Source organism: Neovison vison, chromosome 11 (genome assembly GCF_020171115.1).
Source record: "Neovison vison isolate M4711 chromosome 11, ASM_NN_V1, whole genome shotgun sequence".
Lineage (NCBI taxonomy): Eukaryota > Metazoa > Chordata > Mammalia > Carnivora > Mustelidae > Neogale > Neogale vison.
Window position 1 is genome coordinate 57,699,874 of NC_058101.1, and position 12,984 is coordinate 57,712,857.

General features: G+C 33.2%; 1 protein-coding gene across 6 annotated transcripts in view; it reads right to left on the reverse strand.

The window, feature by feature from the left end:
* The window catches only part of CPEB2 (cytoplasmic polyadenylation element binding protein 2), a 71,436-nt gene that overhangs the window by 16,807 nt on the left and 41,645 nt on the right, over positions 1-12,984 (reverse strand). For all 6 annotated transcript variants that reach the window (XM_044226106.1, XM_044226104.1, XM_044226102.1 and 3 more), the window contains one exon: positions 489-659. In XM_044226106.1, coding sequence (XP_044082041.1) covers positions 489-659 — 171 coding nt within the window. The remainder of the gene's footprint in view (positions 1-488; positions 660-12,984) is intronic.

Below are 12,984 nucleotides of genomic sequence, written 5' to 3' on the forward strand. Positions count from 1 at the left end.
TTGAATTATTTTCTTTTGTTATTATTACAAATGGTGATTTTTACATCTGTTCAGCTTTTAGATAACCTGAATTTCCTGTTTATGTTCTGTTTCCATTACCCTTTTGGGCTTTATTACCTCTTTCTTACCTATTTCTAACAGCCTATTTATCCTCAGGGAAATTAAACTTCTGATTGTCATGCACTGCAGGCATTTTATTTTGTGTATTTTGGTAATATGAAAGATTTTAAGTTTTATTAGAAAAACTTTCTGTATGATAATCTTATTTACAAAAAAATACAATAAAGATATGCATTTTAACATATAACAATTTTTTAACTGTTTAATTACCTATTTCATATTTCAACAGGTGACAAAATATTTAGACAGAGATGGATATCTATCCTGACTGAAAATCTCAAGGTAAAAAATTCCATACCCCCATGCACATTTTATTTTAGGGTTTTTTTGTTTGTTTGTTTTGTTTGAAGCTCAAATTATCACCCTACCTTCATCAATATCTGGAGGAAGACCACCAACAAAAACTTTTCGAGAGAAGCGTTCTATTCGTTCTCCATTTTGATGAGCTGAGTAACATGTGGGTGAATTTAAAACACCAACTTGATCATTATGACCATCATCAAGCAGACCATCATCTATTGGAAAGAGGGAAGAACGACCTAAAATATAAGAACAAATATAACTTGAATCTCAGGTATAATGATAAAGTTGGGCATTAAAACAGCAATGACAAATTCAAAGGTTTAAAACATGAAGGTGACACAGACATAAAAAAAATAGGGGAAATTCAGATAGTTTAAGCTTTTAATTACTGGGATTCAATAGAGAAGCAGTCTGAAGAATGACTTAGAAATAAATGTAGTCATATGACAACAATTATACTGCAAACAAACACTGGATCATTTCAATGTTTTATGGAAAGCAGTAAGAATCTGATGTATGGGGACAGTTTAAACTGGATGTGTAACAGAAGAAACCTTTGAGAAATTGGTGGCAAAAGGGAAATGGCACAGACTAAATAGATAAAAGCACATAATAAAAAGCCACTTGCAGACCACAGTTAAGTAAGGACAAAGGCAACAAATAAGACTTGCATATAAGGCTTTGAATTAATTGATTACACATGCAGATGGGGCGTCTTCAAATGTGCAAAACAGAAAAAGGCATCCCCCTCCAGGACTTTGGTGCCCATCTGAGCTCACCCTTCAAGGGTGCAACCCTTTGTCCAGGGCACGTCCTATATAATTCTCTGCAGCAATCCTCATGCTATACTCCATGGGGATCGAAAAAATAAAATGACCTAATAAAATATAGTACCCTGCTCTCAGAGAATGTACATTTAGAAAAGATAAGATCTATACATATAACTATGGCACATATCCCTAAAGAAAGCTTTAAAATACTTCAGAAGAATTTTGTTGGAGGAAGGGAGTAGGCTGGCTAATAAACAGGTAATTTCCCAAGTGAGACTGAATGACAATTGTGGTAAAAAGGGAAAGCTAGTGGCATTTACTCAGTGCATTAGGAGGGTAAGATATTTCCAAATAGAAATATTTATTAGAATATGGTTTTGAGTACATTTTCCAAGTAGAAGGAGAAACATAAGAGAAAAGAAGAAAATATGAATTTAAGAAATAGGGAGTAGTCAAAATTGACTACTACATGTTGGAAATAAGGAGAGTACAAGTAATAAAACAGCTTTGAGGCTAGTCAAAATACTTAGCTTTGAATGCCAGGCTAAAGGAGATGTTTTATTTAGTGTATGGTTAAAACAAAAAACTGGATTCAGGGGCTCAAGCAAGATAATTTTACTGGTGCTTTGGGAAGACTTATAGCAAATGGGGTTAAAGTGATAAGAAATGAGCAGATCAGGAAGGATGGACAGGGAGATAACTATAGCAGTAAAGAGTAGATAGATATCTGGGAAACAAAAGAGAAAACTGGAAAGGAGGAACTAAAAGAATTAGAACATGAATGATAAGAACCATTAACTAAATGTAAGGACAGTAAAGACCAAAAAATAGTATACAAAAGGGTAGATATGGAAGGAAACAATCAACAAAACAAGAAATATAACTCCCATCCCTTTGGAATGGGAGAGGACATTTGCAAATGACACTGACATTCTGATAAAGAGTTAATATCCAAAATATGTAAAGAACTTATAAAACTGAATACACAAAAAAACAATCCAGTTAAAAAATTGGCAGGACACCCAAACAGACATTTTCCAAAGAAGACGTACAGCTGGCTAACAGACACATGAAAAGTTACTTATCATCACTTGTCAGGGAAATGCAAATCAAAACTACAATAGATTATCACCTCACATAGTCAGAAAGGCTAAAATTAACAACTCAAGAAAGGACAGGTGTCAGCAAGGATACAGAAAAGGGGAACCCTCTTACACTGTTGGTGGGAATGCAAAAGGGTGCAGCCACTCTGGAAAACAGTATGGAGGATCCTCAAAAAGTTAAAAAAAAAAATTTAAAAATAAAACTATCCTATGAGCCAGTAATTACAGTACTGGGTATTTGCCCAAAGGATACAAAAACACTGATTCAAAGGGATACATGCACCCTGATGTTTATAGAATTATCCATAATAGCCAAATCATGGAAAAAGCCTGAATGTTCATCAACTGATGAATGGATAAAGATGCTGTATATCTACGTACAATGGAGTATTATTCAGCCATCATGAAGAATGAAACCTTGCCATTTGCAATGATGTGGATCGAGCTAGAGAGTATTATGCTAAATGAAGTTAGTCAGACAAAGACAAATACCATATGACTTCGCTCATGTGTGGAATTTAAGAAACAAAACAGATGTAAAGCTGCATAGGCTGAGAGGATGTTCAGAATTAAATGTAAGGGAGGAGATTGCAAATTGAGTGGAGAAAGGTAATAAGCCACATTTCTGAGCGTCAACTTTATAGAAATGGTATTTGAAGGTTCTCTGTAATATCACTGAAGACAACTCCAGAGAGAAATGATGAGGTAGCTCCTTGGTAAACTTACAAGGAAGTAACGGAACATTCAAGGAGCTCAAGAAAGGAGTGGTAAGAAAAGTATAAGAGAAGCCAAAACATTATTGCCAACACAGTGCCAAAGCAAAATGTAATAAAAGATAAAAAAAGGAGCCATGCAGTAACAGTGTGAGATGTTAAGGTAATCATTTTAAAAACATGTTCAAGGACATGCACGATCTTTGAAAGTAAGCAATTTTAGGAAAGTTGGATGGGATTCATGCTACATGTAGAGTTTTATAATTACACCAAAAGATGACTCTTTAGAAGTTTATTAGAAAAGGTAAAAGAGAAAATAAGGATGCAGAGAAATTGTTCTTCTTTCAAGATGGAATGAAAGGTTTTTTGTTTTTTTTTTTTGTTTGTTTTGTTTTTGGATGAGGAGACAATGCATAGAATCTATAGCATGTGCCTATTCAACATGAAAATGTCATCAATACATCATCTTAAAAAAATATGACACATAATGATACAAGTGATATAAACAAAGACAGTGTGAAATGTGATGGCCTGCAGAAGAAAACTGGGGTTGGGATGTGAAGGAAGGGTGTTATATGCTTGTGAACTGTAGGTAGCTGGACACTGGAAGTAAGTATTTAAAGTTTTTAGCACCAAAAACAGGGAGGAAGATCCAATTTGTATAGGAATAAAGAATTATTATACAGATTCAAATTCAATTTAAATAAGATGTTCTGAAAGATGTCCATGTTCACTGCTATCAGAAATAAGGACCAATGTAAAACAAGTCAACAGTAGTGTGATTAACTGAAAGAAAGCCCTTCAAAAGTATTTTATCTAACTATTTAACAAAATAAACCTTATCAAGATCCATTACAAATAATATTGTGTATAAGTGGTTCAACTTCTAAAGTTGGACTTTAATAATTCTATATTTTAAAAGGAATAATATGAGGCAGAAAACATGCATATTAGCTAGTTTTTAACAGAAAAATTACAAATCCAAATTTTATACTTATTTCAGACATGTCAATACATTTGAAATTATTTCACTTTCAAGTGCCCTAACACACATGTGAATTTAGCAATTCCATGAATATAATAAAAAGTCTTTCTAACAGACTTTTATCTTGAGCAAAATTATAGATCATAAATATTTAGGGTCTAAATAGAAATACCAAATGCAGTAACAAAGGAAATCATTACCTAAGAGAGGTGACCCAAAAAGGTTTAAACTTTTTGTATTAACTATAGTACTATATGCATATTCATAATATAACTACATTTTAACAATTCTATATTACTAACTATAACAGTTTTAACTATAATAAATTATAGTTAATAAAATAACTACCGAAAATCTATAATGTATATCTAAAATCTAGTAAGCGGAGCTCAGCCGAACAAAGGATGTGTAATACAAAGTCTAAGAAATAAGAAACATCACACTCTGGACATACTAACAAGAATTTTCATTACTAGGGACACCTGGGTGGCTCAGTTGGTTAAGCATCTACCTTTCTCTCAGGTCATGATCCCTGAGTCCTGGGATCCAGCCCAGCATCTGGCTCCCTGCTCAGTGGGGAGCCTGCTTCTTCCTCTCCCTCTGACACTCCCCACCCCTGCTTATGCTCTCTACCTCTCTGTCAAATAAATAAATAAATAAATAAATGAATAAAAATCTTAAAGTTTTTGCAGGATGCTTGGGTGGCTCACAGTTAAGAATCTGCCTTCAGCTCAGGTCATGATCCCAGGACCCTGGCATTGAGTCCCACATCAGGCTCCTTGCTCAGTGGGGAACCTGCTTCTCCCTCCTCCCGCTTGCCTGTCGCTCACCCTTGCTCTCTTGGATAAATACATAAATAAAATCTTAAAAAATTTTTTTTCATGACCACTTTCGAGAAGCCATATAAACTATGGAATTGAGTAGTATTTAAAAGAGAAGTTAACTGAGTATATATCAACAAAAATATCACTTTTTATCTTGCCAATTATCTTTCCCTATAACCTAAATTAATATGACTATAAAAGGAGAACCACTAAATAATGACATCTTTCATGTGTAGTACAGTTTAAACATGCTTTGTAAGAATGATACACCAAATATTTAGTGCCTGAAAACGACTGGCAATAAAGGTAAAGTTATATATGTGGGGAGAAATAAAATTTGATTATAAGAGTATATGGACTAAACTACAACAGTTTTCAACCAAAATTAAAGTACCTTTCTCTTTTTTTTTTTTTTTTTTGCACAGAAACTAAGGATGTATTTTCAGGTTTTTATACTTCAAAAGACTGAAGCGGAATGATAATGAAAACAGTATAGAATTTGTGGGAGGTAGCAAAAGCTATATACTTAGAGGAAAATTTCCTTACTTAGAGAAAAAGCTATAGTTTTAAATTATATTTAAACTATTAGAAAAACATATTAGAAAAGAAGAAATGCTTAGATAATCCTCGTTTTTGCCACGAAAAGATAGGAAAAGAATAGCAAATTAAATACAAAGAGAGTTGGATGAAGGAAATAAAAAACTATAATCAATGACATACAAAATATAGACTAAGATGAAAGCAAATCAACAAAGCCAAAAATGGCTCTTCAAAAACTTATAAAATTGACATACCTCTAAGCAAAGTTTATTAAGAAAAAAAAAAAGAAAACTCAATTTACCAATACTAAGTATGGAAAAAGGGACATCAACCAACACAGAGCCTATGTACATAAAAGACTACACTTCCTAACTAGTTTTGCAAGAACATTACAAGAAAAGAATACTATCAACATCCCTTAGGAACATAGGAGGCAGAAATCTTAAAGAAAATCCTGATATATTGATTCTAGAAATACACACAAATGGAAAACACATCATGATTGAATGGAGTTCAACCCCAGGAATATAAGATTGAGTCAGTAAAGTGTGCCACTCTTCATCTTGGTGTTGGGAACTTGAGCCGAATGTTCGATGTAGAGCTTACTAAAACAAATAAATGGAAAAATATATAAATAAGAATATACTGATAGAAGATTAAAATTCCGCTTTGCTGGTTTGCACTTGATAAAAAAATATAAGCAAAAAATAAATTACTGTAATTCACATTAAGAAACAGAAACAGAATTATCACACAATCATTTCCATGGATGTCGGAAATGCATCTGATAAAGTTCAACAGCTATTCATGATTAAAAACGTTCAGCATACTAGAAATAGGCAAGAATTTCCACAATCTGATAAAGAGCATTAAAAACCCAGATAGTTTTCAATGATAAACTATCAAAATGCTGTCCCCCTGAGGTTTGGAAGAATGTTCACTATTTCTATTCAAACTATACTGGAGGTAGAACTAGTACAGTAAGATGAGAAAAACAAAGTGTCAAGTACTCACAAGGCAAAAATAAAACTGTCTCTGCTAAGAACATGATTTTATATGAAAAATTCAAAAGACTCAAACTACTAAAAATAAGTGCATGTAGCTAGGAGACAAATACAAAGTCTACTTAAAAAAAATGACTTATTGGGGCACCTGGGTGGCTCAGTGGGTTAGGGCCTCTGCCTTCGGCTCGGGTCGTGATCCCAGGGTTCTGGGATCGAGCCCCATATCGGGCTCTCTGCTTAGCGGGCAGCCTGCTTCCCCCTCTCTCTCTGCCTGCCTCTCTGCCTACCTGTGATCTCTGTCTGTCAAATAAATAAATAAAATCTTTAAAAACAAACAAACAAACAAAAAAACCCCGACTTATTTCTAGATGATAGTACTAACTGGGAAAAAGTTTAAAATAATGCCATTCCCTATATCATCAAAACTCATCAAATCCTAGGAATGAATTAAACAAGAGAGATGCAAGATCTTTACACTGAAAACAAAAATTTGCTGAGAAATTCTACAAGACTAAATAGAGAAGAATCAACATGTGAGATGTACATTCTCTCCAAATTAACTATGAATTTAATACAAGTCATTCAAAATCCAAGCACATTTTGTCTTCTAAAAATTTAAAGGAAATTCTGAAATGTGTGATAAATCAAAGGATTCAGTTTTAAAAAATCATATAAAAGAATAAAGTCAGAATTATACAACCAGATTTCTAGACTTATCAGTTAGCTATGATTATTAAGAATGTACCACTGATTTTAAAAATACACAAATACCTAACTGAAACAAAATAAGAGTCCAGGAAGAGACCCACAAATTTACAATCACTTAATGTTTTCGAAGGTTATAAGCGCAGTTCATTGTGGAAAGGGATATTTTTTTTCCGGTAAATGGTGATGGCCCAATGGAAATCCAGCTGGAGGGGTGATAAAAAGGAACCTTGATCCCTACTCTCACATTTAAGACTTAAATGTGAAAGATAAAACAACAAAGATGCTAGAATTTCTTCATGATGTTTGGGGATAGGCAGATAGGCACTAATAAAAAAAGTAAACAACTGGACTTCCATCAGAATTAAATTCTTAGCTGCTTATCAAAAGAGTAAAGTGAAAAGCAAGCAACAAAATACATAAAGAACTCTCTTAAATGAAACGGACAAAAGACTTGTACTGAATTAAAAATGGACAGAAGAATTGTACTGAAAGAATATAATGGATGGCTATAAGCATATGAAAAGGTGTTCAACATTACCCTTAGTTATCAGGAAGATGAAATTAGAACAATAATGAAATGTCACTTTTATGCCTATCAGGATGGGTAAAATAAAAAAGCTTAACAATACAAAGTCAGTTTTATACTCAACTTGAGTATAAAACTGGCAAACTAGTTGGTAATTTATAATAAAGTTAAACATGCATTCCATTAACTAGCAATTCCACTCTTAGCTATACATCTAAGAGAAATGACTGCTTATGCACAACACACACACACAGAAAAGAAAAAGGGAATAAAAATGTTTATGGTAGTTTTTATTTATAACAGGTTCCAAATGCAGTCAACTCAAATGTCTGTCCGTCCATATTTGGGAAAGGGACAAACTGTGGTATTATCTACACAATGAATCCATTCACTAATAAAAAATAAGTAACTACTGATAGTAATTACCCTTCTATACAATCTTACATCTTACAATTTCCCTTTGAGATTGAAATCTGTTAGTAGTTAAAAATAATTTTTCAAATGTTTTCTTCTTTTAAAAGAAGAACTAGATATGGTTGTTCTGAATTGTTTTTTTTTTTCTCTAGATAAATAATCTTAAAGGTGAGATTTCCATGCTGTTAAAACCAGCAACAACGGACGCTGATTAACAAGCCCTACATTTAAAAAAGAATTTTAAACTATAATTATAGTTGCATTGTTTGAAGGGTTAAGGTTTTTTTCCCCTCCTGTTTTTTGAAATCATCACTTGATCTTGACATCAAACACCTCATTTATATTCTTTGGCTATTGTTAAGAAAATCTTGACTCAAAATTCTTGACCATACTACAACATAACAAGAATGAACCATTATACAGAAATCCTACTTCAGTTATTCTAACTTAAAATGTATATACATCCATATTTGTTTGCAATATGTATGTGTAAATATACATATATTTATAACACATGCATTATATAAACATGAAAATTAATACAATGTAATACAAGATTAGGTATAACCAAGATGAGAGCAAGATTCTAACTAGGAGTTCTTTAAGAGATTTACAAAGAATGTGATAGTTTTAGATAGAAAAATGTGGAGAAGAAAAAAAAGAGGACACTCTTTATAGGTAGAAAAACACCTGCTTAAGCAAAAGTACAGAAACATTCCAAAGGCCATATCAAGGTAAAATATAGAAAACTGGAGACATTCTTTTAACTATGTGCTCAAAAGCCCTACTTAAAAATGGAAGTAAAATATCTTATAGTAAGTTAGTCACCTAAAATGCACAATAAAAATTTTAAAGTTAGGGGTGCCTGGGTGGCTCAGTGGGTTAAAGCCTCTGCCTTCGGCTCAGGTCATGATCCCAGGGTCCTGGGATCGAGCCCCGCATCGGGCTCTCTGCTCAGCAGGGAGCCTGCTTCCTCCTCCCTCTCTCTCTGCCTGCCTCTCTGCCTACTTGTGATCTCTGTCAAATAAAATAAATAAAAATCTTTAAAAAAATTTAAAGTTAAATAGTTACAATAAAGCTCATAAAGGGAGTAATAAGAGATGAATGAGAAATGAAGGAGATGAAAAAAAAAAAAAAAGAATAAATGAAGATTGCCCAATCACTGACAATGAAAGAGTCTAAGATGGCTTCCACATTACCAGGGCTCTTTTATCAGGTAACCAAAATCCTTAGAGTAAGAAACACAGCCACTACCATACACACAGCTTACCGATATGAGCCTTGTTTGTTATGGACAATTAAGATTCAAGTTACTCATTTCAAAATATTTTAATAAAGTGGATTAGAGAATTGAAACTTTTCTATATTCCCATTAAAAATGTTTACTCCACGCAATAATAAAAAAGTTACATGATGAGCTTCCTAAACTGAAGAAGGGCAATGAGCAGGCTGCTTGCATGACAGGATGGTTGGCCCCAACACCTGGTTTCCTGGTGTTGGGCAGGGATGTACTACACACATGCCTGCAGTCAGAGGGGGTTTGTAAGCAATTACTAACTTTACTTTGGTGGCTATGTTAATTGTCCAAATCACAGCTATACTAACTTTTCAGATTTTGACTTTATTTTGGAAGCTCAAACTAAAAAAAATTCTCACACATCCAAAGGAGGAGGCAAGAAAGGAAAACATTTATACAAAGTTAGGCAATTTACAATTTGAATCTAAGCATAGGTCTTTGATCTCAATATGTTATCCTGTGCTTTCATTTACAAACTGTTATTCTAAAAATAAAAAAAAAACTATATAAATTAAGGATGAATATGAATATTCTTCCCATCTTCTAAGATCCTAGCAGTCACTCTATTGGGGTAGAAAAATCTACCAATGTGATGGCACGATTTTTATTTAGTATGAAAGAATCAAAGAAAACCTATTAAAACAATAGAGCCAGATCCAACACTGAACTCTCTTAAGCTCCAACTGTTTAATCAGACAGAATCACTGAGAAGGCACGCTTTTCCTAAAGAACTAAGGAAGAAGCTATAAGGTACTCTGACCACCTAAAAATATTTTGCCCCAATAACAGGCAGACAGGATGGATAAGACATTTAATTTTAATAATCAATTATAGCCTAGTATGTCTCTGTAAATTACTTTCTAGATATATTTGACAAGTTCACTGAAAAAAAAAATTTTTTTTTAAAGATACTGATATGGCTGGGTATAGGTGTAGAGTAGGTAGTTGGCCCCTTCAGGGAGGAGAGGTAAACAAATTTTTTCTGTAAAGGGACAGACAGTAAATATTTTAGATTTTGTAGGCCACACTGTTGTATACACTGTTGTAACTACTAAACTCTGCCATCACTGTAGCTCCAAAGCAACCAGACAAAAAGTGAATGGGCATCTCTGTGTTCTAATAAAACATTGTTTATAGTTTAGAAGTTAGCCTGCAGGCCAGTTTGCTAACCTCTGTCTTCCAGTATTACTCTGGCTTTTTTTTTTTTTCCATGCTTTGGAGATTTTACCCATTCTCTGACAGTTATCCAAAGTATTTATCAAAGATAAAGAATTTCAGCCTTGATTTCATCATAAAAGGATTTGATAGTGGTGATACTTCGGGGTCATACCCTTAATCTGACTACTTCACAAGACTTAGAGTCAAACAAATTTGAATCAAATCTAAGCAAATCAGAAAATCCTGGGTCAATTTTAAAGCAATATATGGTGTAATGTATTACTAATAATTCCTTGTTTATTACAGTGCATAAATCTGAATGGCTACACAGTATAAATACATCCAAACTCTCTAATTGAACTTCCATAATTTCATTCCCTTTAAAATCATTTCTCCTATTTCATTCCCCATACAATCTATTAACTCAAGCTTTGGGATTACCTGCTAGAACAGATTGGATTGTGATGTTTAGTCCTATCAACTAAAATAGGCTCTATTTCTATTACTTAAAATATCCTATATATTTTTATTCCTTTGGGAGCATAGTAGCCCTTGAATCCTTTACTACAGGGATAGATTGCAATGTAAAAATATTTGAAGTGTAGAGATAGAATTTAAATTACATTTCATACCTCCCTTCAAACTCCCACCTTAATCCAACCCCCGATCAGTGTGTTTACTCTTAGAATAGAATGGAAGAAATGTTGGACAAGAAATACAAAAGACAGTTTTCCATATATTAAAGTCAGCTCCCCATATGAGTCTTCCTTCTTCCTAATCCTGGTCCCCAGGCAGCTCTGGAGTAGAACTTTTTATGGCTCCCAGGGTACAGAGATACATAGGACTTGGGGGCAGGTCCCAAATGAAAAAGAAATACTTGCTCTTTCTTAATTACTTCCAATATAATTCAATTTTGACTATTCCTAAAGTATATTTTATATATTAATATCTAGAGCCAGGTTGATTTAAAGTTGTTCTTGACATTAAGAAAATTAAAATATACAAAGTCATTTTGGTAGTAATTTGGCTTGACTGTAGTCAACTGGGAAATCTTTTAAATGAAAACAGCTCTTCTATGTCCGAGTTTAAAGGTGAGTCAAAGGTGGCAAGTAAGAACAAATAGTTCTTCCTAAACTGCTCTACAAAGTAAATATCTTGTGAAAATAATGCTGTTCACCCACCACTGCACTGGTAAAGAGCAATGTTTTATTTTTGGTAAGAATTATATTAACTCATTGTGACACAACCCACATGAGCAGTAGATCTGATATGTATCTGACTTTTCTTTTTTTTTTTTTAAGAAAAGAAAAATGATTAAGTAAAACTAATTAATGCAGTTCCTTTGATGGACCAAATATTAAACACGAAGCCCATATGGGGGGTATATCTTGGTAGTTAAAAGGTTATCAGTGTGATAATGATATTGTATCTAGCTTAGAAAAGGGAAAAAATGAGTAGAAAATAGGAAGAGAGCCAGGCTACTTCTAGTCCTTTATGAGTCATTCCTTTGGTATGTGTGTGGGATTCTTTTTTCTTTTCTTTTCTTTTCTCTTTTTCTTTCATTCCTTCCTTCTTTCTTTCTTTTTAATGTTTTATTACTGTGTCAAAGTACTTTAAAATTCAAATTAAAACCTGTCAATAGGTATTCCTAGTGGGTATACTTTTCATCTGGCCATCAAAATTGAAATTTTAAAAGAAGATTATGATTATTCACAGAGGACCAACTAAAAAATTACTAATGCCATATAATCTGAAAGGAAAATTCAGGCATTACCCCTTCTTAAGTCAAGTAAGTGTGATGACTATCAGTTCTATCCTAAAGAAAGCTTCTCCAGAAGCCTTAAACCATGTGAGTCTTCTTTTTTCCAAAGCTGGCAAGGAGATCTGAAGTAGTATATTTCTATCCTCTGCGAGCCATAAAGAATAGTAGTAAGTTCTTATCTGAAAGCAGAAAACTTTGCTTTTTCTTAGTATCATAATCATAGTCTATAATTACTGAATTGAGATAAAAGAAGATAAACAACAACATGACTTCTGATACCGTGCCCTTAAGAACTTCCTAGATCATAATATTTATGGTAGAGTATGCCAAATTAAACATAAATTACTAAGGTTAAAAGATGATAAGTGTATAGAAGGAAAAGATCCTTAATTAAATTGCTCTAGAGTTTCAAAAATACCTAAAAATCACAGCTTGATAAGTGGGGTTTTTTCCAAAAGAATTGAAGCTCCGTATTAAAATAGCACAGTGACACAAGACAGTCGTAGATATGAAAATAGGTATTAAAATTCTAAACTTTCCTCCTCTTCTCAGTTGCTAACAACCTTTAGAAGGTAACATAGCTTTAGTTTTCTGAGTTTTGAGTTTCTATATCCTGTAATATTTTAGTTAGAAAAGTAAAGAACCAAGAGATTCAGTCAAGCATTTGAAGAAACCAGGTTCCAAAAATGAAGTTAAATTCAGACAATGTGAAATACAAAACTGGACACAGTACTTAAGAATATATAATACGGGCGCC